General features: G+C 41.0%; 1 protein-coding gene across 2 annotated transcripts in view; it reads right to left on the reverse strand.

The window, feature by feature from the left end:
• Nucleotides 1-642: 642 nt before the first annotated feature.
• The window catches only part of LSAMP (limbic system associated membrane protein), a 703,151-nt gene continuing 678,420 nt past the window's right edge, over nt 643-25,373 (reverse strand). Inside the window, exons 8-9 of one of the 2 annotated variants that reach the window (XM_069554176.1) lie at nt 8,685-8,717; nt 3,590-3,720 (exon numbers count right to left, since the gene is read on the reverse strand). In XM_069554176.1, coding sequence (XP_069410277.1) covers nt 3,623-3,720; nt 8,685-8,717 — 131 coding nt within the window. In that variant the 3' untranslated portion in view covers nt 3,590-3,622. Of the gene's footprint in view, nt 3,721-8,684; nt 8,718-25,373 lie in introns of both variants that reach the window. The other variant, XM_069554169.1, reaches the window with a different exon arrangement.

Here is a 25,373-nt window from a genome sequence, read left to right on the forward strand (position 1 = left end):
CAAGGACCTATCCCTAAGCCTTAGTTCTTTCAGGGAAGAGGGATGTTTTATGTCCAAACTAGTAAGACTGTTCCTCCAATAAGGCAAAACCCTCTGATGAACAACTGCACAGAGGAAAGAATTTTGCAGTTGTAAAACCTAAGATAGTTTTCATTCTTCAGGAAGGACCCTTCATCAAGGTCATTTCTGCTTTGGTTAACTGTAAGTCAGATTTAAGGATTTTATTTTATGAAGAGTGGAGTTTCAGTTTGCATACAAAGGACATTGAATGTGTTAGCCATTCAGATTAATTGATGTATTTCACTCCTCTCAGTATATTGTTTCCAGCCAGTTGATTCTTTTCAATGCAAGGTTTCATGCTTTGATTACCAACGGACAAAAGTCTTGAAGAGAGTTATCGCATTGTGATGAACTAAATTCCAAGAAGTCCCATATTTAAACTTGTTATCTCGATGTCAGTGATCTGGCTTCTACCTTTTACCTGACCCTTTTCCAAACTATGTTCTCTTCCATTTTTCACATTGCTCAAAAACATCCTCAAACCTATGAAATTTCTGGGGTCAATGATCGCTCTGAAATGGGAGACAGGACAAAATTCCCAGATCCTACCAGAGATATATGCAAACACCACAATATTCAATACATGTTTAATTTCGTTTAATATATGGACCATTTTAATAAAACTCAGGGAACAAATGGTGCTGACAAGGCAAAGACATTCCTTTCAATGAGAATCTCCTTCTATAAAGCCAAGACCTTGTCCTTAGGATAGGGTAGAGGGAATAAGGAATCTAGGTGTGTGACGAAAAATCTGTGACATGCCATGAGGATCTGTTCCTGAAATTGATACTAAACTGAATTAACTCCTGTTACTTTTCTTTTCTTATGTACCTTTAAATTAGCATGCACTCCACTAAAGCTTCCACTTAAGGATGTGGTTGACTCTTCAATATATGGGAAATATTGATCATCAAGGACGATAAGCTTTTATTCCTGTACTAAGTAGACTAAATCGTTAGAGAAATCCCTGATTGTCAATAAATTGATGCTGCCTAGGAATAAGGCTAATCTTCTCTATGTTTAAGTAGCTACCATCTTGGATAAGAATTTTGGTCCTATGCCAGGATCTGCCACAAATACTTTCACCCACTCCCAAGTTCAATTTGTCCTTCTGTTTCATGTCTAAACTGCAAAATCATAAAAGAAGTCTGGTGATAGGCTTTTAAAACAATAGAGTCCCCTAGAAGAGATTAAAAGTACCACTTATCAGGAGATCATTACCTTTAAAGATGAGACTTATTGCAAAGAGCCTTCAGTTAATAAAGTCTATCAAGATAAATTTCAGATTTATTATTTTCCTTCCTTCCTCCTCACTCTCCTCCTATATGCCTTCCCTTTCTTCCTTTTTCTCTTCCTCACTCCCTTTCTTTCTAATTCTTCCTTCCTTTTCTGATTTGCAGTTATGAAGCTTCCTGTTTTACATCAGATAACAGCCATTTTCCAGGTTCTAAGACTTGGTGAGGTACCGTATTTGGCTCTGCCGCAATACATTCCATTATGACCTCAATATCAATCCTATGTCTTCTCACTAATGAGCCATTTCCAATGCTAGTAGTCTAAGTAAAAGCAACGGTTGGTTTTCTGACAAGATATCTACACACGGGGAGCTCTGCAAGGCTTTTCCTAAGAAAATCCTTCTGGTGTGCTGGTGATGTCAAGTTTTGTGGTATGTATACAGCTTTTGCTTAAATGATTACAAGTTTCTCAGCTCTTCCGGTTGAGAACTAGCTCATATAACCCTCTTGTATATGTAAACTTAAACATCGTATCTCCCACTGTATTTTTTTCAGGAGACGAGAAGCCAAGGGTAAGCAGGAAAGATGGAATACAGTGCTGCCCCTAGTGGCCTGGTGCAGGATAAGGATGGAGTGCTGTCAACAGCAGTGCTGCGAGCACCATCCATGGGTGGGAAGGAAGGTGACGTGGGAATCAAATCAAGCGTTAGCCTAGGACACCAGGACAGAGCTGCAGAGGGGCGCCAGGAGTAGACTTCCCCTTGGTTGTGGCCAATGCTTTGTATTGGGGCTGTCACAGTATTTCTACCACATGAGTAGGGACCTGGGTATCTGTACTTCTCTTGCCTTGCTCACGGCTCACTGTATTTTATCTGAAATATGGAAAAATCTCTGCTCAGGGAAATCCATGGGAGCAAATGCAGAGTTAACTGAAGATTGGAGAGGGGGCAAAACAGGGCTGCTAAGGATCTCCGCGTGGCTCAGCATCCTTTCACTAGGACTTAACCCTTGGAGACCTTCCCACTTCTGGGGATTTGCTCCATACCTGTTACTCCTGCGGCAGAGCAGGACCAAGTCTGCAAAAAGCTGGGAAGCATGTGACTCCTTCAGACTCACTCGTGAAACAAGAGTGAAGTCAGAAACTTCTGTCCTAGGCCACCTCATCCGCATCACTGATTCTTTCTACTGCTTGCTCACCCCATCAATAGCAGGCACTTTCACTGACAGTGATAATCTGAGTGACTCTGGACTGGGTTCTGATGACTGGACTGGGAGGAAGATGAGGATCTGCCCGTAGGTGGGGCACAGCTTGGTCTGAAATACACGCTGAGGTCCAGGGACAGCCATGGATGGGAGAGCGGCTCTGCTCCTTGCCTCCTTCCCCTCCCACGGCCCCCAGCACCTCGTCACAGCCGCATCTCAAGGTTACAATGAGGGACAGTATCTACAGCACAATGAGTCTATGTACACGTGGACCATTCCCTCGGCATGCTTTAGAGAGAGGCGCACACGCCCACACACGTACACCCACGTTGAGAGAGAGAGAGAGAGAGAGAGACAGCACGCGCGCACAGTGGAGAGAATTAAAATGGCACTTTCTAGCGTCTGCGGCATGACGAGTGCTGGGAGGTGCGGGTTAGGGGCTGGGAGTGAAGGGAAGCGGCCGGGGTGAGGATAAAGAGCAGATATCCGGCACGGATGCGGGGGAGATCGAACACGGAGATGGTCTTAAAAGTTGGAGGGAGGGGGGAGACAGGAAAACCAGATAAAGGGTCAGGGTAGGACTCCAGCATGGATTCCATTGATAGTCTGAATGGCTATGCATCAGCTCAAATTAAAAAAAGAATAAAATGATGTTGGAAGTATAAACACCAAGGCAAGACTGTATTTTTTTCTTTCCCCGCAGATGAAAAAGGATGAAGGAAAGATAAAGTGTGTGTGTGTATATGTGTGTGTGCGTGTGTGTGTATATGTGTGTGTGTGTGTGGTGGGGGGTTAATACCCATCTGGTACTTCTTCACTTGTCATTTTTTATAACATCAAATCTCCTTAATTGATGGAGTCTTTACAGTCTACATTTGCTTAGATATACACATTTCTTGGTAGAACTCTTCCCACCTGGAATTATACTTCAATTTTTATTGATGGACTTTCAAATTGTTTTAAATGTTGTATTTTCTTCTTCACTTTCTTATTTCCCCCTTCATTTATAAACACACGAAGTTGTGAAAGAAACAGTCTCCCCCCACTTCACTCTCTCTCGCTCTGTATCCTGTGTGACGCATTTTTGTGTGTTTTTTTTTAATTATTTTTAAACTTTTATTCTATTAACATTTGCTGAGAAGGCAGAGCAGAGATGCTGCCAGCAGCCACAGTGGTACGGCCAGACTGATGGATCCATTTATTCCTCTCACCGACCCAGGTCCTGCAGTGCAAAAGAGAGAAAAGAAAGTAATTATTAATACATCCGGTCCACTCTATGTCACAACTGACAGCTCCTAATTTCAAAGGTAACACTGGGCCGTGTACCAGCATCTCAAAGTCTGGGCACTTATATACAGACTAAGAAGGACTCACCATCTTTTCTAAATCCTTCTAGTTGAGCTATAAGTATCTTAGGGGTATCTTGTGTGATGCTGGATCAGTCTCCTTGCCACCCAAATTTATCCTGCACAGCAGTGGGATGTCAGCGCTCACTAAGATCCCAAGCATTGCTGAGGGTCCTTCAGCAGCCGGACACCGGCTCCTCCAGCTGATTCACCACAGTATCTCCATTAATAAAATGTGGAACCAGCCTGTGATGCGCTCTTCTCAAGGGGGGGGGGAAGGGTGGTGGTGGTGGTAGTAGCTATTTCTTTTTTAGTGGGGAGAGGAATTGTCTTAAAGTAACGTTTTTGGCTGGGTGGCACCTTAGCTGCAAGGCAGAAAATAAGTCATCTCATGGTGGGAGTTTAAGCAGCAGCAGGGGGTCACCTGTCCAAACCCTTCATTTGACACTTTAAAAACTAATGATGATGACAACAAAAACCAACCAACCTAGCCAGGCAGGTCCAAACTGGAGCAGAGCTGAGGCTTGCACTTGCCCAGAATTCATCCTGGAGGCGTTATCTGTGGGTTTCCCACGGCCGACCTGAGTTTTCCCAATGTAGAAGAGTTTGGGGGATGTGGGTGTGCAGTTGGAGAAGAGAGTGGGTGAGGGATTTGTGTATTTACACAGAAAGAATCGAGGCAGAGAGTGAAGGTTTGGAGCTTGCCTCCTCTGCTTTGCCTGTTGCATTTCCTCCTTTCGTATTGCTCTGTTCATTTAGATCCATTACAAGAGGAAAGCAGTTTTTTACAACAGAGGCTTTTGGATTTAAGACCGTAAGCTTAGACGCGACATTCAAAAGGAAAAAATGGTGTCACTGTAACTATGGGTCAGTTGAAAGTTTTTTGAGGGCACTGAGTTGGTGATGGACAGGGAGGCCTGGCGTGCTGCGATTCATGGGGTCGCAAAGAGTCGGACACGACTGAACGACTTTACCTTTACCTATTTAATATATATAAATATATATAAATAAAGTTTGAATAGCACAGTTACAGTATGAAATGAGTGTTTGAGTGTTATTATGTGTTGAGCTATGGAAACACAGAATAAATGATTTAAATATCTAGTCAATTCTTTAAGTTTTCTGAATGACTGTAGGATTATATTAATAAGACACTTTAGCTTACCTTCAGGTTCATGCCTTACATGAGGAATTAAGGATCAAAAAGATTATGCATTTTGCATAAAGCGCCTGATAGTAATGGTGACCAGGCACTAGAATCTAGATGTTAAGTCAATGTTTTTCCTAATTCACACCGCCCCCCCACATCATTCTTTTTGGCCTTTGGGGACCTTTAAGCTCCCTTAATGGCCCCTCCCCAGGGCCTCCAGCCTGATGGCAGTGCAATCCCCTATTGTTTTCATTTCTCTAGGCTTTAGATGTCATGAGTTCTGTGGCACATTTGTTTGGATTAGTGTGTTAGTGATGCTTCTCAAACAGAGAAAGACTACACACAAATTGAGGCCAGACAGGGTTAAGCGAGGATGATTTTTGTTTTGCCCCAGGGATCCTTTGAAAACAGGTTTTCAGACTCAATTCTGCCTATTTCCTTAAACTCATTTTTAGTGCTGAGACAGGCTGGATTATCTTTCAGACATCTTAGAGTTGAGTGGTACCTGGGGGAACCTAAAAAATCTAGACTTAAACCATTTTATTTGAAGGATAGTAAATATTTGGAAAAACAAAAATGCCATCACTGAAAAATATGATATATGCATATATGAACCTAGATACACATGTTCACATATAACATTCTTGCTAATGTATATACACATATATATGCAGATACCAAGAGAAGTATATTTGTTATATGCATACTCATATACACATATGATATAAACATGTTAAAGTTATTTTAACACACAAAGTTGACAATTAGCTATTACTCTTACATACTATTCCATGCTATACATAGGGAATCTTAGTATGACTTAATAATCTTTCATTTTTATCTCTGATAGAATTGTTACTACATATTTGAAATATATTTTGTGGCTCTCTGAAAGATATTTTCATCTCTATCAATTATTATTTATTAAGTGCATTAAGTGCTCTCATATAGCTATTTGATGTGCTTATATGACTTGATCTTTCCATAATTGGTTTTGAGAGTAAATAAATAGGCCTGAAAAAATACAAGGGTAAACGGGTGATAGTTGGGGAATCAACACAAGTGTGTATACAATTACAGATGCATGTATATATCACTGCATAGGAGACTACTTCAGTTAATGGCTATTTCAGGGAAGAATCATCAGCAAAATCATTAATTATGTTTTAGCTCATAGTTATGAAATTTCTGCTTATTTGTGGAAATGCAAATGATAAATCTTATTTCCCACACCAGATGGCCACACTCAGCAAGTGCTTTTATACATTGACAGATATAATGAAAGCAAGAGTCTACAAACATAAATTAGCCTTAAGAATAGATGGGCAAATAGAACCACAATTCAAAAATTGCTACATGTTTTTCACATAACAGAAAAAAATCATATTTTGGTATTTAGCCACATCCTATGTATATATGTGTCTGTGTGTTTATCTAGTAAACATTTAATAAGAGGTAGCAACAGAGGATTAGACGGTTGTATGGCATCACCAACTCAATGGACATGAGCTTGAGCAAAGTTTGGGAGACAGTGAAGGACAGGGAAGCCTGGTTTGCTGCTGTCCAAAGAGTCAGACATGACTTAGAAACTGAACAACAATAACAAGATTGTCATTATTGTTATTAACTCTGGAAGTCTATGTTACAGGATGGCATGAAATACCTCTGGATCAAAGACACTGGTTTGTGAACTGGTTTAAGGGTTTTAATGTTTGACATGAAAAGTGCAAAATTTAGCTGCAGTGGGAGTGGGAATCTTGAGTCAACACACCAGGTCAAGGTTTTCAACTCCAAAGATAGTTGAGACTCTATATCAAGGTGAAGGCCGGATGGCGCTTTGCCAGGACAATGCTTATCCAAGGGAATCGGTGATTAAGGGCAAGATTGATAGAACATAGTTCAGGCATACAAGAAAAGAAGGGCCAGGTGAATTTAAGCTCAAACTCTTCTTAGAATTATTAAGGATTGACAAAATGACTAAAATAAAAACATAATATGCAAAACAATTGTTAAAAAAGGAGAAAATAATCTACTAAATGTCTCTTAGATATTATCTAGATGCCCAGGCTGAGGCCCCCTCAGTGACCTGGAGCCACATTTAAAAGGGAAAAAGACTGACTTTGGTGCCACCTGCTGATCATTTTCTGCCAGTACAGCTTCCTCTGCGTGAAGGAATCCACTGGGGAGGAGAGCCTGTGATTTTCAGGCTGGAGCAAATTGCAACAGGGGGTATACTGATGTTTTCTTTGAGCAGTGTATCTTGGAAATAAATTTGGGTTCCATCTCCATAATGGTTTATAAATTATCTCCCTTTTCTATAAAGACAGTCTTGGGTAAGTCTGAAGTATTCTCACAATGAAGTTGGAATTATCACACTTTTTCCATCAAAACAACACCAAATATTTTGACTTGCAAAATCTTGAAACATTAGGTCACTACTTTCCTTTGAGTGACACTAGGAATTCTTCTCGTTGATCTTTGAAATTTAAAAAAATATCGCATGCTCTATTTTCCCCTCCACTCCAAAGCTCTGTGGTATCATTGTGTTCTAACAACACCAGTTACTTAAGATTCAAATGTAATGGACAATCGTGGCATGCAGAGAGAAGAAGCTATGAAGAGGACAGCAGTTTATACTTCTTGTCCCAAATAATCTTGATGCTATATACATATTGCTGGTCACGTCTTCCCTGCTGCATTCTGTGAGGGCTTGCTAGCACTAGTCATAAATTAGGTGCTGGCCCTTTCCGGGGTGTAACCAACAGAGCTGGTCCACAGTCTCTGAGGCTCACTGCCTGGTTGGGTCTAAGGACCATAACAATAGGTTTTCACTCTTGACAGTGATCTTGATAGCCTCAGCCCCTTTGACACTCAGACAAGAAAATGTCTTCATAGGAGACACTTATCAATCCAAGTGGGTGGCCATGAAAATTTATGCAGGGTGGTGCCTGCCACACAGATTTTTCTATGACTCTGTTATGGGAACAGACACTGTTAGGGATTTCTGTTGGTCTTGTAAAGATAACACATCAGAATTGGTAATTATTTGACTCTTAGGGTCCATGTCATGAAGTGCTGACCTGACTATATTGTCTTTGCAGGGGAAAGTGTGTGAATCACGTGCCACGTGGCTGACAGAGCTACATGGGGCAGTTTGAGGGCACAAAAGGGCAGTTGCCAGATGTCCCTGCAGCCTGGGTATAGGCTGGCAGGGCGAGGGTATGGGAAAAGGTTCTGGCAGGAGGGAATAGGGAATGCTCAAGTGCTTCATTTTTGGAGACCCTACTCCATCTCCTTGAGTAATATATCTGCTTCAACAGTCAACGAGGGGTGATGAAGTGGACTCTCTGTCTCAGCTGAGAGCCCTGTCACTGGGAAGTGGACATTTCCAAAAGTGCAGCTCTGCAGCAATTAACCAAGGGAGCTTAAGGACAATGGGAGAGGGAATAACTTGCTCAGTTCCAGAGATTCAAAAATGAAAAAATCAAAAGCAATAGAGGGGTCATTGTTGGATCAGAGGCTTTTTGTAAATGAGAAAGTTCACAGTTTGGGAAAAATAGTGGCAAGTGTGTTACGGAAATTATTATCACAAATTATCAATAGGGAATAATTGCGTGTAGAAGGCGCCAATGTATTGCTGTGGACTCTTAATTTTAACATACAGAAGGGAATCAGAAATAAGAACCATACCTTTTTGCTTGAAGTGCACGGTGGTGCCAATTTCTAAAAAGGAAACATTTAGCAAAACAAAAACAGGTAAAAAATTCTGAATCAATTGCGAGTAAGCACAAAGGTAGTCTGGTAGTCTCCACTGAAAGGAGAATGAGAAGAAAGGTGAAAAGAACACACTCTTAGGAACATACACTGGTAGAGGCTGAAAGAAAGGTACATGGAAAGAGACTGCTTTGTTGGAACCAATGTGCAGTTGGAGGTGGCAAAAACAATTTGCAGCTTTGGATACTTGACGTAACATGTGATGAGTGCAGACAAGTAGGAGATCTCTGAGTATGGCAGATGAAAGGACTCTTGACTGCAATGTAGCCAATGAGAGGTTGTGTCTGCCTCCCCACCCCCATTCTACCATCTTGCATCTGCTTTGCTCTACTCACACCCATTACCTTTCTTCCTTTTCCTTTCTGCCTTTTTTCCTAATACACTAAATCCCTTCCAACATCACAACCTTTGCCTTCGCACCTGCTTGGAATGTCCCTCCCCAGACCTCTGCCTGGCCAGCTCAGTCACTTCATTCAGATTTCTGCTGAAATGTCAGGAAGGATTTCCCCCATCATCTTCTCAGAAAACGGTATCCTCTGTGACTTCCTGTTATTTTACCCTGGTTTGCTAATATTAATAATCCTGATCCCTACTTTTCACCATGTTGCACATTTACTTACTTGCTTGTTCAGTTTCTCTCCTCCATGAAGCCAGCCACAGTGCATATGTTGTCAACCATTGTACCCTGGTGCCTAGGTCAGAGCCCAGCATGTAGCAGGTATACAATAAATACTTGTTGAATGTATTAATAACTCTCAGTGTTGGGAGAGCTTCTATAAGTAAAATGCTTGGATTCCCTTTTAAGTATCTTGATCAATTAAAGCACAGCACGCCTCGATATTTAGAAGTAAATATGGAAAATTTCCATAGGATACTTTGAATCTCAGGACCAACTGGATGACTGGTCAGATATAGGAGTCCAAACCATGGGAGCTGGACATAGGTTTTCTTCTCTGTGAGGATCAGGACGCAGCCCTGCATTCCTGAGTGGCATGTTTTCACTAAGGGCATAAAGTGACCTGGACTCTGAAGACAAAAAGAAGCTTCAGATTTGGAACCCAGTCACCTCACCATCCTGCTTGAAACTGGCTTACGCTTTCTCATGACTTCCAGAATAAAGACCAAAATACTTAGCATGCCATCCATGGCTCTGCCCTTTCACCTTTCCAGCCTCATCTCATGCGGAGATGTTTATTATCTCTGCATCCCAGCCCACAAGCCTTCCTGATGCTCCATGGTACCCCGTTTCCTTTGTCGTGGGGTCTATGGCCTGATGATATCTCTACTGGGAATCCCACTCACCTGCCAAAATTTAGTTACAAATTCCACAGAGAAGTCTTCCTTAGTCTCCTTGGTAAAATGAAGTCCCTCTATTATAAGCTCTGTTCCCCTTCACAACACTCATCGCAGTTTTAATTTCAAATGTATTTGTCTGGTGTTTTGATGAATGCTTATTTCACTAGTGGGCTATGAGTTCCATGGAAGCAGGAACTGTGTTTGTTACTGTTCCCTTGTTGGCACAGCAAATGAATGACGGCACTCCGAGTACACAACGGACCAAAACAGAACGGGCCAAATCACTGAAATATGAGAAAAATGAAGACATGCCAGGCATCCTTCTAACAGAGGAGCTGAGACTCTGTTAAAACAACAGAGAATCTGAGTAGCTAAAATCGTTATCCTCTGATTTAGCACAAAGGGGTCTGAGCTTCAGAATCAGGTCTGCAAAATTTTGGAGGTTCAGTGCAATCTATGAATCCTCTCCCTCACAGATTTTCCTTTTGCCTTTATGATTTAAGGAGATCACAAGGAGAAGTCTCAAACAGCCTGATGTTTTCTAGCATACTCATGATGGCTATAAGCGGGGCACCATTGTCCTAGCATCCAAAGTCTTAAAAATGTTTAGCTACTATTCAGCATTTGCTGGGCTGTTCATAGAGCAAACTGTGTCCACAAGTGAGGACAGATGTGGGGTGGGGCAGGTGGGGGTGTGTGAATGTTCTTTTATACCATGATTGCTGGTGCTCTTCTGAAGACACTCAAAGCCATCAGCATCTGCCCTTCTGTCCTTGAAGAGCTAGTCAATTATTTGCAGAAGGATGGAGGTCCATTCAGAAGACTGGAGCATGATTTCTGCTCCTCTTCTAGCAGAAGCCAGTTACTGAGGTCACTGTCACCTTAGAAGTGAAGTCAGATTCTGTTAAGACTTAAAATGCTGGTGTCCACCTGTTGACTGCAAATCACCTGACTGGCAGTGTTTCATTTGTGTATTAGACATGCTGGCACCTGTTTTCTTTCATAATACCTGTTTTCACAACTTTTCTTTAAAATCAGCGTATTACTTTCAAATATTGCAAAGTCTCTGTAGAGAGCTGCTCATCAAAATATGAGGAAGCTGAGGCCCAGACAGGTTAATCAGTTCCCCAAGGTCACACAGCAAGAGGCAGAGCTGGGACTGAAATTCAGGGCTCCCACTTCTCCAGGCAGAACTCTGTCCATTATTCACAATATCCCTCTGGAATTTTTATGATAGCAGGGCTGAGTAAGTGTAGCCTACATAACTCTAGGGTTATCACTGAGACATTTATATGATTCAGTATTGACTGGGGAAACTTTGGCTCTGCTCCTGTGCAAAGTACAACTTCTCCTCTTTCTTGGCTCAAATTCTTTGGTTTCTCATTCTTTAGAATTTATAAGCCCTCTCAAGGTTCCAGGTGGTGCAGTGGTAAAGAATCCACCTGCCAATGCAGGAGACACAAGAGATGTAAGTTTGATCTCTTCTCCCCTGGAGAAGGAAATGACAACCCACTCCAGTACTCTTGGCTGGGAAATCGCATGGACAGAGGAGCCTGGTGGGTTATAGCCCATGGGGTTGCAAGAGTCAGACATGACTGAGCACAGCAGCAGCTGTAGCTCAGGGTCACAGAGTGATGCTCTTCACCCTAGGGGTTTAGATTTCCTGATGGGATCATCTTCATGTAAAAAACCCCTGAGGTTTCCCACGGTCCATCCCAGGTCTCATAGAATAATTCCAAGCAGTTGTTTAAGAACCTGGGCATGCAGAGACACCAGTTCTGCTTTACTAGAAATTATCACTTCATTTCTTTTTGCCTCAGTTTCATCAACTGTAAAGTAAGTTTAATGAAATGCTTCCTGTAAGTTTGTTCTGGGGCTTCCCTGGTGGCTCAATGATAAAGAATCTGCCTGTCAATGCAGGAGACCCAGGTTCAGTCCCTGGGTTGGCAAGATCCCCTGGAGAAGACAATGGCAACTCACTCCAGTATTCCTGCCTGGGAAATCCCACGGACAGAGAAGCCTGTCAGGCTACAGTCCATGGGGTTGAAAACGAGATCAACAAGACTTAGTGACTAAACAACAACAGCTTTGTTCGACCACTTAGATAATTATCATCCTCTGCTTGGAATGCTGCCAGACACATGCTAATTGCCCTAAATAAGAGTTGTTGTTGTCAGATTTATGGTAAAAATCACTTATAGAGGAGACTGCCAGGAAAAGTTTTGTGGAAAAAGGGGAAAAACAGATCTTCAAAGTCAGCCACGGCAGTACTGTTTAAAAAAAATTTTTTTTTTTCTTTTTTAATCTATAGCACTACGGATGAACAAAACAAGATTCTAGCACACTGAAGGGCTAATGAAACAGACTGATTAGGGAGCATTTTGGTCAGGAGAAAACTAGCAATAGGTTAACCAGTAAAGGGGACAGACTTGAGCAAGCGTCTGTATGTCCAAAATGGGAACAGACATTGCCTTACTAGTTGATTAAAAATATTTTAACAAAAGAATTTAAAAACTTTGCTCAAACTTTACACTCTATGAAGAAAATATTTTTAAAAATCAGATAAAAGATATATTCTTGTTTAAGTTATCTTTAAAAAGCAAACTGCCAGTTAAAAGTCTAGGAAGTCTTCCCTATGGCAATGAATGACATAGTTTGTGAAATACTAACGATCTTAAGACTTGGAATTCCATTTGTATTTAGAAAAAAGAGAATGTAATTTTTATTTTGTATTATTATTCATCCACTTCTGTTGGAACAGACCGTTCTCTTTTGAGGAGCAAAATTCTATTCAGAATTTTGAGGAGGGCTCTTTGAAAAGTTGGTTGTATGCTGCCATCTCGTGGTAATACTAAATATGTTCCTTTGCGCCATCTAAAGTAATTACCTTTGTCCACCAGGTGGCAGTAGTGAAAAAAAATTATCTGCTATTTTCGAAAGGAGTCTTTCCTATTGCAGACCAAAAAAAAAAAAAAAAAAAAGTCTTGGTCCTTAACAACTGACAATAATTCTTTCTTTTCCAACATGAAGGCGCTCTCAAGTTCTTGAGTAAAATTTCCTTGCCAGGGACACCAATTCTGTAGGGATTCCTGGATATACTCATTTGAATATACCTGACCCTTACCATTTTTATGCTTGTCTTGAAGATTTCTCTCCACACATCAATTTTGCTTCAGCAAATAGACTTAACAAGTAAGCATGGCAGTGTCAGTATAAACAATGAAATAAAAGGATAAATCTACAGCAGCAGTACAGTGGACAAAACTTTAGGGGGTTCAAGTACAAAGAAAGCTCTAAAATTCTGTGAATGCATTATTATCATATGCTTAGATCTCAGCTCCTGATGGGGGTGTAGGAGGCAGCCATGGGGAAAAGGATTTAATACTAGAAAAGGCAGTGAAGTGAAGTGAAATCGCTCTGTCGTGTCCGACTCTTTGCGACCCCATGGACTGTAGCCTACCAGGCTCCTCAGTCCATGGAATTTTCCAGGCGAGAGTACTGGAGAGGGTTGCCATTTCCTTCTCCAGGGGATCTTCCCAACCCAGGGATCAAACCCGAGTCTCCCACATTGCAGGCAGACGCTTTACTGTCTGAGCCTGTCCCGGGCGGTACTAGTCATAAAGAACTTGCCTACCAATTTAGGAGACAAGAGAGACACAGGTTCAGTTCCTGGGTGGGGAAGATCCCCTGGGGGAGGGCATGGCACCCCATTCCGGTATTCTTGCCTGGAGAATCTCATGGACAGAGGAGCCCAGGGGGCGACGGTCCATAGGGTCACACAGAGTCGGACACGACTGAAGCAATTTAGCACACAGCACACACAGCATCAAAGAGAGCTGTGTGGGCCTTGCTCATTGGCAGGACGTCTTCCTTGCTCACTACTATAGCCTCTGCCTCACTATTTCTTCAGCACAGAGTCTGTATTCAATAGATTGGGTGAATAAGTGTCTGAGTACATAAATGAATAATGAATCAGTAACTGAGTGAATTAATCCATCAATACCTTAAGAGCTGCCCTCTAAAATTCTAGGTAGGTGGAAATATTATTCCGTGAAACTACCATGCTTTAACACAAAGGCAAAATGACTGTTGGGAATTCACAGTCATTTAAAGAATAATAAGGGGCTAGGAGGTTCTTCGGAGAAGGCAATGGCACCCCACTCCAGTACTCTTGCCTGGATAATCACATGGGCGGCAGAGCCTGGTAGGCTGCAGTCCATGGGATCGCTAAGAGTCAGACAGGCTGAGCGACTTCACTTTCACTTTTCACCTTCATACATTGGAGAAGGAAATAGCAACCCACTCCAATACTCTTGCCTGGAGAATCCCAGGGACGGGGGAGCCTGGTGGGCTTCCATCTATGGGATCGCACAGAGTCGGACACGACTGAAGTGACTTAGCAGCAGGAGCAGCAGGAGGTTCTTTCACTAGTCTCCAAATCCCTGGCAGGTAGAAAATTTTCCGGAGGACCGAAAATTATTTATTTATGAATATCCTCATGAAATTTAAACCTTAGAAAACAAAAACCCAAGCTTTTTTTTTTTTTTTTTTTTGGTTTGTTTCAAAGTCCAGAAGAATTCTTCTTACCTTTCATCTGTCACTATGTGGTATGACTAGGTCTCTTTCCATTAAAGTGAGTGTTGTGAAGGCAAGAGATGCCTCATTGGAAGCTCTAGAGTTTACAGTTTGGAGGGGTTGGGGGCAGGAGGAGAAGGGGATGACAGAGGATGAGATGGCTGGATGGCATCACTGACTCGATGGACGTGAGTCTGGGTGAACTCCAGGAGTTGGTGATGGACAGGGAGGCCTGGTGTGCTGCGATTCATGGGGTCGCAAAGAGTCGGACACGACTGAGTGACTGAACTGAACTGAACTGAACTGAACTCCCTCACTGCTGCTGCTGCTAAGTCGCTTCAGTCGTGTGCGACTCTGTGGGACCCCAGAGACGGCAGCCCACCAGGCTCCCCCGTCCCTGGGATTCTCCAGGCAAGAACACTGGAGTGGGTTGCCATTTCCTTCTCCAATGCATGAAAGTGAAAGTGAAGTCGCTCAGTCGTGTCTGACTGCCTCACTACCTGAGGAAATTTCTGTATCTATATTTATGAACAGTTACTGCATTTTGCCTTCTTTGAATTCTATCTGGGAGAGGAGGTCAGGGTACAACAAACCCATGAGGAGAAGAATTGATTTTTAGTACTCTGACAACTTACCTCGAATCCTCTGCTTATGAGCATTCATTCCAGTTCGTGGGTAGGATATATAGAGTTTGAGGGTTTATATTGTTTGCACAGTTGTTCTAATTCCAGGGTATTTACTTGAACATAAACGGCTCACTTTTCAACCTGCCACACTGGAACAAGGAAACGTTCTCTGTCGCATGTGGCGCAACTCTTTTTAAGCTTTCTGATGAGCCCTGGGTTTTGAAAATAACGTAGTAGCAGACTTAACTAACTGGGCTTTTTTTTTGTTTCTTGTATCTGAATGAATAAGAATGTATGTTCAGCAGAAAGGGAAGGTCTGAATTCAACAGGGGTTCTATCCTCCAATTGTCTGGGAAAAGTGAGAGAGGGATGGAGTTAAAATCATTAAGAAGTTTAATAAAATAAACATTTAAGAATATCCCCTGTGCCACTTCCTCCTTCGCTGTTGCTGAGGACCTGAAGCATAACATTTGTTTAAGTGTCCTCCATGGGAATTTATGTGTTTTTGTGCTCTTTTTTTTTTTTTACCAATATTAAAAAAATAAAACCTTTCCTATTATATTGGCTTAAAAAGGGGACATTTTTATTAATTCAATTTTCAAAGCCACACTCTGAAAGTTGTTAATTTCTTTCTCAACGATTTCTCCACTGTATTTGGAGGCTTTAGGGATTAGCAGCTTCTACTTACAAGAATTATTATTATTTTTCCTTTTGACATAGAAAAAAAAATGCCTGCGATTTCTATTTGGATTGTTAGAGTTTTAATTTTTTCTCTTGTACTATATCCATGTTGTATGAACTCTAATGCCTAATATTTATAGAGTAATGGTCTCTGAGAATCTCCATGATTATTCTGGGTCTGTTTCTAGAGGAAAAGTCAACATAGGGAAATAGGTCTAATCTTCAACCTTAAGGCTATAGCTGTTTTCTTACCTAGTTCATAGGCCAGTCGCCATCCTGACTACTAGGGAAATATGCCAAACTGGCTGGGGAAACTAAAAAGTCTTAGCTCAGCATGTCATCAATATTCGAGGAGGCAAGTTGGCCTCCCCCTTAGCTAGATTTGGGTCAGAAAGGACTCTGCACTTTACTTTCAAATACTCCTAGGGGCTTCTGATCATTGACCAGGACCAGGAACGGACTTCAGATAGTTTGATGCTGTTTCAAAGTGAGTCAGAGACATGAATGATGTATCAAGCTTTTTGCCACCCTAGATATTCTGGTGATAATTCAGTGTTGAATGAATGAGTATATGCAAATCAAAATGAATGTTGATATAATGTCTCATTATATAATAAAATAATTGAGAAAAATGAATGTTGATATAATGTCTCATTATATAATAAAATAATTGAGAATCATTCCTTATTCTCATCAATTAGTGGACCAACCCTCCATTATGTTCTATTTGAAAGAGAATCGGAGAAAATATTTTTAAAATAAAATTTTCATCTCATTAAAAAGAAGACAACTTTGTCTTATACCCCAATTTAGAGAGAGAGAGTAGGAAGTTCAGTAAGGGGGACTCTTACTGGAAACCCTGGAGGTGACTCAATGGAAATGTCTTGTAGGGTGAGTCAGGTTTGACTCAGGACCTGGAAGACCGGAGGGTGTGCTGTTCCCTGTAAGGTGGGCAGTGGGCTGGGGGCACAGACTCCTGAACCTGACTGTTCTGTGACCTTGAGCAAGACAGGGCTAGGCCAGCCTCAGAGGAGCAGAATGCAGAGAACAGGTCAGGTGTTTTCACTCGAATACAGCTCAAAGATTCAGACAAAACATTTGTTTCTATCATATTAATGGTGTTATCTCTGAGGAGAGAGATTATATATAATCTTTATTTTCTTCTTTATAGTTTCATATATTTTCAAATTCTTCCATAATGAAAATACATAACATTTATTATCAGAATGGAAAGCTATTTATAAAAACAAATCTGGGGTAAAGAAAATAATCCCCTAAATCTGGGGAAAAGAAAATAATAATTTTCTGATTCTTTAGCTTTGAGTTGACATCATTACAAGGAGACTGAATTTTTCCCCCCACTTTTTAGTTGGCTGGTATTATGCAGTGAAACTAAAGAGAAGCTAAGATAGGTGAGGTCTAATTTCTATAAGGAACATTGTCTTTACAGCATAAAATGACAATGCAATAAAATATGTATTATATGGGTTTATGAGGTCCTTCTGACTGCACGCTTGAAGTAATTGCCTTGTGGAGTAAGTACAGGTACATGAATTGACTTTAACTGTTATAGGCTCTGCTCGATGGTGATACAGACTGTTCCAGAAAGTACAGGCTCACTAAGCACTCCCAGCATAAAGGGAGGGTTTCATTAAGTCTCTTACAGCAAGTCAGCTTGCTCAAACCCTTCAGGTTTCTTATTTAGCCTGAGAGGTTTAATTTTTAATAATCAGTGAATTAAAATGTTAGAGAATACCCAATGGGGTAAGTTTAATAAAGGAATTTCCCTGGGCCACTCCACCTAAAAAAACATATAAGACAGAAAAACTCCAGAAGTAAATGTTTTTGAATCAGTAAGTTATTAGGGCCAGGCACGAACTCTTTGCCTTAAAGGAGAAACAAATGCTTATGTCCCCATGCCTATAACACAGCCATTGCACCTGTGGGTAAAATCCTGGCCTTTGGCCCTCACTGGAATGAAAGAACAGTCATCCGATTTCATAAAGAGCTACTTCCTAGCCCCGAATCTACTTATTGTTGGGGCAAAGTAGATTACAGTTGAAAAGACATAATTTTATGTACATTTGGAAGCCTTCTGCGCCTTCATGTATTTGACTTGCTAAAAAAGGATTTAAAAAGTACAGGTTTGTGTAGGTCTCTAGAGATTTGCCTCCTGTCTGGTTTTCTCCCTCTGTTTCCATGCTCTAAATTGTGAATTGAAGATCCGTTTCAGAATACATTTTAGATTTAAATTCTAAGGGATTCAAGACTGGCCTTAATCCGTGTAATATGTGTTTTCATTTCATATGTTCTGAAACCAAAAACATTCAAATATCACAAAACAAGGTAACTTGCTGTGGAATTTGAATGCGGAGATAAGTGAATTTGTGAGATTTCCTGGGATTTTAAGGCTCTCACAAATAAGAAGATAAGGGATTAAAAAATAGTGGTACGCTCAGAGTTACCCCAGAGCCTGCGTCTATAGCACTGACCGCCGCAGGGCAGAGAACTTGCTGAAGGCGGTTCCGCTTTGGAACCTTGGCAGTGACTGTACTACTGGGAGCGCCAGGACCTCTCAGGGATTTATTTATCTGTAATTCCTGCTGTGTCACTGACTTGAAACATAATATACCTCCAGGTTCTAGAGCAAGCAGCTCCTGGAAAACAGATGGCTCCAACTGACCTGACCATCCCTACAACTAACTTAAAAGCCTACTGTCAAACCTCCTTGTTGAGAGGCTGAAAGCTTTCTCTAGATGCTCTGATAGAGAATGGCTCTCAGCATCCTCCAGAAACCTCACCTCTGTAAAACCACCTACCACATAGTATACACTATCCACACGTCCGTAGTCAAGTTGACAGCTGCTCTTTCTTATCTCAAATGTGTAACAGGTAGTAATGCCCATCTCTTCTAACTCCACTAGTTTATCACATTTCTTTTGTTTTTAAACAGGCTACATGCAAATGAGGAAAAGTAATAAACTATTAGGAAAAAAATGTGGGGTTTTTCCCCCATATTTTAAAAATTATTTAGACACTATTGTTGAACTGTCTCTGGATTCTAATCCTCTGCAATCCTGGGATGTTCTGCTCCTTTCTCCCTTCTCTTCTTTCTGCCTTAATTTTAAACTTCACTTTCACTGGTCAGAGAACTGACCGGTCCAGGTTAGCTAAGATGTCCCTGTGCTGAGTTCTCCATAGATCACACAGGTCTCCTCAACTTAGCAAAGTTTCTCGTAACTGCTCATCAACAATTACTGCCCTGGAAGGTCTGTAAGGGCTATTATTGTGGAGGTCGTGTCTGGCTTATTTTCACAGCCCTTCCCAAGAACCTAGCTCAGAGCTAGAGCTTGACACAGAAAGTACTAGGATGGTACTTTTTTTTTTTTTTTTTTTTTGCAGGAATAAATACTGTAACCAAAATACTGTGTATTGTCGAATAAACTTCGTCTGGGCCAGGAACTAGTTTTCACTGCCCGTCAAGAATGAAGTTTCTTTCTGGTGTTCCTAATGGTTGAAAATCAGATGAAAAGAAAACATGAACAGAAAAAAAAGGAACTTTACAGAGCGAAGGCAAGTGGAGAGTACATTTAAACGCAGAATAGAAAGTGACGCATTCATTTAATGACAGATGGGAAGGCTGATCCTTAAAGACCCACCTCCAGTGGGTGAGAGCATGCCATCTATTTCAGCACTGTGACATGAAGTAAACAACCTTCCACAATGAACTTACCTGTGTTCAGGAACTCCAGGGATGAGAACACATCTCCCAAGTTACTCTCTAAGTTGTGATTCAACAAAGAGAAACGAAAGCTACTGCTTTTCTTGTTTCCCTTTTTTCCCTTAGTCACTTCTGCCCTCCAAACATTCACATGTACAATTGAGAAAGCACTTCAGAATGGCCAAGCAATTTTCCAACAAAGCACATGGATGGGGATGCTCAGTGTCCTGCGGGCTAAAGAGGATGGGATGGTGCACGGGATGGGTACTCAGTCAAGGCACAGTTATCTGTTTATTTTATTTTAAACCACAGGATGCTACTGTTGCCCCAAGCAAGATTCTCTTAAGTAGTTAGAAAAGTCATACTGGAACTACCAGGTTTGGAAGGTAAGTGGTTAAAACAGAATCTCCGTTGTGAGTATGGGGCAGATAAAGTAGAGTGGACTGATAGCTGTGATTTATAGCAAAGATACTCTGTTAGTGGTAATGTCCAGGTATTAAAACGTACATATGTGTTACAGAAATGTGGGAAGCGTTTTCTTTTACAACCAGCATTGTGATGAGTAAAATAGTGCAATAAACTATGGCAGTGCTCAGGTCCCCAGGGTCCAATTAGGAAGCATGATAAATGACTTGTAAGGTCTCTCCTCCTACTGATTTGCAGTGGATATAAGCTGACGATTCTCGGTGGAGTTCTAGTGAGTGGTCTGCCTACTTCCATCATATATCTGGGTACAAATGAACACCTTAAATTGGAATTCCAAACTCATTATGCCACGCTGTGCCCTGACTTGGCAGGTGTGTTTCTTCACAGCAGTATACAAGGGGAGATGTAAGGTGGGACCTCTTAAGCTGGGGGATTTTTCCCCTATGGCAGTGCTTGTTTAATTTAATGCCTACAAATGACTTGTGATGATTAAAGACCATTGTGGGCACAGAGTGACTGTAAAAGGGAGGTTGTTGTGAAGGTTCCATTTGTATCTAGCCTCTCCAGACAGATGGGATAATGGCTTTGTGGTGCTTCCCTGGGTGATATCCAGTGTTTAGAACTGAATGCTAACACCATCAAAACCTTTTCTTTGGTTTTGTTTGAAGGATGTCAAAGAGAGAGTGTATACAAAATGCAAGGTGAGGATGGTAGAAAATGCAGAGAAAAAGAAGATCAAGAAATACAGATAACAAAAATAAGAATTTCAGGTGAAAAAGAAAGAGAGGGAGCCAAGGGGTAGACTAAAATGAAAGATTATAGTTTTGCGGGGCTATACTATGAAATTTGTCAGGAGCCAAGACTTTACTGATGATTGAATTCTTGGAAGAATATGTTTTCTTTCTTGACTTTTTTTTCCTTTGAAACTTTCTACTTTTTTTTTTCATTTTTATTGTAGCATAGTTGCTTTGCAATATTGTGTTAGTTTATATTGTACAAGGGAATCAATTATACATATACATACATCTTTTTGACTCTTAAATAGTGCCACTTCCTTTAAGGACTGTTGATCTTTTTTCTGAACCTAGAGCAAAACTTCCAAAGAAAGGAGCATCTTCTTGGCTACACTCAGCAACTCTCCTCAGAGTACATGGCCAGTTAACATTCAGCTGAGGGGTTGAACCCAGGTCTCCTACATTGCAGGCAAATTCTTTACTGTCTGAGCTACCTTTTGGTACCTTTTGGTAGTGATGTACTGGAAGTTTCCAGTACATCGCTACCCCCCTGCTAAATGTCACACTTGATGCAAACACCAGGGTGAGCTCCCCTGAGGGTGCTCTCCAAAGACCAAAGGGACCTGTATAAGCATTTTCTGTCCATTCCAGATCCTGGTCTTTTCACCCTTTGGGGCAGCAAGCCAGTATTTTCTGCTGCAAATCTCTTTGAGCTCTTCTTAGGCAGTTTTATTCCTTTTAATTAAAAAGACAAGACTGTCAATTACTTAAACTTAATCCCCACATGTAATTGTTACTTTGAAAGATATTTTTTCTCATAAAGCTCATAGAAGAGAAATATTTCCATCAAATTAAAATTTAGTGGGAGCTTGCATTTTCAAAAATTATATATATTCATCTTTAAGTCCCTGCTGGCTATAGAAATCTAAATAGCACAGCAAAGTTTAAGTACGAGGATAACCACGAAAGGCTGCCTGATGCAGGCAGATCCAGACTGGGAAAACAGGAAAAGGCATTAGGAAAGAGTCCCAGGACTAAAAATTCTCCTACCTTTAAATTGATGCTATAGGATTTATAGCCATTTCACTTGAAGCTAAATGTAAATTCTAAGAGAGGTTAAGATTTCCAAGTTTCTTTTGAACACTTAAATAAGAGCATGAATAAATTTCAGAATTACTCTGGCTAGAAAACTTTAAGGAGGAAAGAATAAGAACTGCTTAGGAAACAGGGCAAAAGGAAGAATGAAATGGCAGAAGAGCAAAACAAGAAGTGGATTCAACAGAGAGAAGTGCCTGTTACAATGGGTCCAAATTGGTGGTGTGGCCACCTGTTACAGCTGAGTCTAAGTCACTGAACTGGTGGGTGAAGTATTGATTCTAGGTGAAGTATTGGCCCAACTATACCCCTTGAGATAAACCAGGAGGAAGTTAGACTTTTGTTCCCATGAAAGGAGTCAGGGGATGGTTGTCAGATATTCATGTCAACCCTCAGTTATCTTCATGTGAATTAATCAGGGCTCGTGATTCTACTGTAAATTCGTGTTGACCTGGCTACCTAAGTTCTGTCAATAAAATCAAGGCCCTTCTTTCCATCGGCTAGTGGGAAAGGAGCAATGCACTTAAACACTGAAGCCTTTCCTAGGACATGCTTTACACCTTTGACAAGAAAAAAAGGGCAGGTTTTTTAGATTGATCATTATGGACTAGTTTGACAGGTGCTGATGCCCAATTGGGCACCCACCACAAGCGTGTGCCTCACAGTAGAGAACTGTGTAACTGCAGCTCCTCTGAAGTGGAGCATTATGACAGTGTTGAAAGATAATGAAAAGTATACTTTGTTTGGCCTTAGGATACTTCTGTAAATTGTTAACAGTGTGGGTATTTCAGACACCCCTAGAATCCAAAATACAGCCATCTATAGGGGTTTCCCTGGTGGCTCAGATGGTAAAGAATCCACCTGCAATGAAGTAGACCTGGGGTCAATCCCTGAGTCAGGAAGACCCCCCGGAGAAGAGAATGGCTGCCCACTCCAGTATTCTTGCCTGGAGTGTCCCATGAACAAAGGAGCCTGGAGGGCTACAGTCCATGGAATCGCAAAGAGTTGGACACAATTGAGAGACTATGCACAAGCACATAATGGAGCCAAACCAAATTTTTATCAAATTAATATCTAGGCAACGTAATACTTGATACAAGCGCATCTTTAAAAATTATAAGATAAATGTGTATCTGAATAGGATGATTTTGAATTCAATAAGCATTCTTTTGAGGAACTTGAAGCTCTCTTTCACATATTATTTAAAATACCACTTTGAGTTTGTAGGCATGAAAAACATAATTTCTTTCCCATTTCACAGTTGGAAAAACTGAATTAAAAAGAACAATGCTAGTAATTATCCATGATTAATAGAGGTGTGTATGTAAATCAGCCTGAATAAGTGTGTGAAATTAGATGTCCTGATGCCAGATAGCTCTGCTCATGTTTTTTAAAGACTAAGCTTTCAAATCTCTGTGTGTTGAGTGGGTCTGGAATGAACTTTGTAAAGGTGTATGGATATTGAGGCAACTGTATTGTTTATTATAAGCATTATAGTACATAAAATAAATTAGATGAGTGTTTAAAATTCATTAGACAGATATATCTAATACATATCTAACGGACATGAATGCATACATGATGTCTATTTACAATGTGCTAGAGTTTACATATGTGCCTGGGTGCAACAAGGAGTAGATTAAAATTTGGGTGGAATTTGATGGTTAAAAGTATGGGAGAAGGTGCATGTTAGTTTCTTAGGGGTGTGGGGGTTAATTGGATTAGTACATGCAAAAGCTCTTAGAATTCTATTGTTACATGAGACATCCACTATCTATGTTAATGATTATTACTATTATTACTGTTACTACTAGACAAGGTGACACTGCTGTTATAATAAGGAGCTGAAAAGAAGCATTCTTTCTTCAATACCTGGGAAAATATCCTACAGAAAATAAATGAAGCTGTAGGGGTGGTCCAGGCACCCTCATAGCCTGGGATCTTTGGAGGATTTTCCCCCAGTTTTCCTTCCATGCCAGTGGTCTGACTTGAGAACCCATTCGTGGGAGTGCCGGATGAGGGTAGGCCCGTCTCTTCCTCTTTCTGGAAATAGAATCTGGCTGTTCTGATGCCAGGCCTGCCCTTCGCCAACAAGGGCAGGAAGGAAGCCAGCCAGGCGGACTGCAGATTTCTACAAGCCTGGTTTGTTTGTGGGCTGGATTTTCATTTTTTTAAACTTTAATTTGGGAGGGGGGGTTGTTTTGTTTTCAGAGTGAGATTTAGACAGCTGTATTAATCATGCAAACCCAGCCATGTGCAATGTGTTTTATCAATGGAAAAACAGGAACGGAATGGCAAGCAGCTGTGAACAAACCCAATGCAGTGCCTGAACTTGGAAGATAATCTCAACATTTCCCAAACCCACTCGCCACATGGGGTTAGTGAATGGAAAGGCTGTTCACTTGGGATAAATAATCAGATGGGAGGCAAACAGAGGAGACAGATTCTAGGGTTATTAATGTTTTTTTTTTTTTTAAGTGGCAGCGATTACGACCAGAGAGCCTTGAGCTCACGGGAATTCTTAACTTGAGGGTGATAAACACAACAATGGCGGTTTGTCCTTGGCCTTTTCTCTTCTTTCCCTTTATTTTTAACTTACTGAGGCTGGTTTCCTCACCTCACTCTGCACCTGTGGTCCTTCTAAATGTGAGAGCCTGTCTGATGCATGTCCGTCATAAGGGGCTGTGCACAAGCGAGTTGATGGGGAGGAGATGGGAGCCCAGTTACCACGTCTCAGTGTTCAGAGCCCTCAGGAAATGATTTGAGACTAACAAAGTGAGAAAAGCTCCCTCAGATATTTAGAGTTGGCTCTTTCCTCATTTTACAATTCAGTGGATTTTCTGCAGTGATATAGTCAAGGATAGTTATGCAAATATATGCAATTCAGGACTCATTTCAGAATAAATAAACCTAAATTAAAATTAATGGGAAAAACACCTATCAGAAACAGATCAAAAATGGAACACTATTTGTTTTACTTATTTATATGTGTCCCTTAAATTAAGGAGCAGGGAAGCACCCTGATTTTGGGTTTTTTTTGTTGTTTGTTTCTGGTATAAGAGGAAAGGAAATTTGAAAGTTTCTGATTGGCTGCAGACAATACAAATTATTCTTTGGTGTAATTCCAGTATTATTATTATCACTGCAGAAAATCAAGTAATATGATGAAGGGACCCCAAGGGAAATACGTTTGATTTATTGAGCCTTGTTTTTGTTTAATCACAGCTTGAAGGGGTTTAGGACTGCGTTCCTGCTGTGACTCTCCTGTTTATCCCCAGTCAGCCTGATGAGCCATGTAGAGTGGGGGTAAGGAGGGGAGACCCTCCAATGAGAGATATTAACAATGAAACAACTGAAATTAAACATATGTTTCTGTTACTGGAAAGTAGGAAGGAAAGTTCTCTTTTTTTATGATGGGAGGACAGAAAGAAGCTTTGGGACTTTCCCCTCT

The sequence above is a fragment of the Ovis canadensis genome, chromosome 1, assembly GCF_042477335.2.
Source record: "Ovis canadensis isolate MfBH-ARS-UI-01 breed Bighorn chromosome 1, ARS-UI_OviCan_v2, whole genome shotgun sequence".
Taxonomy (NCBI): Eukaryota; Metazoa; Chordata; class Mammalia; order Artiodactyla; family Bovidae; genus Ovis; species Ovis canadensis.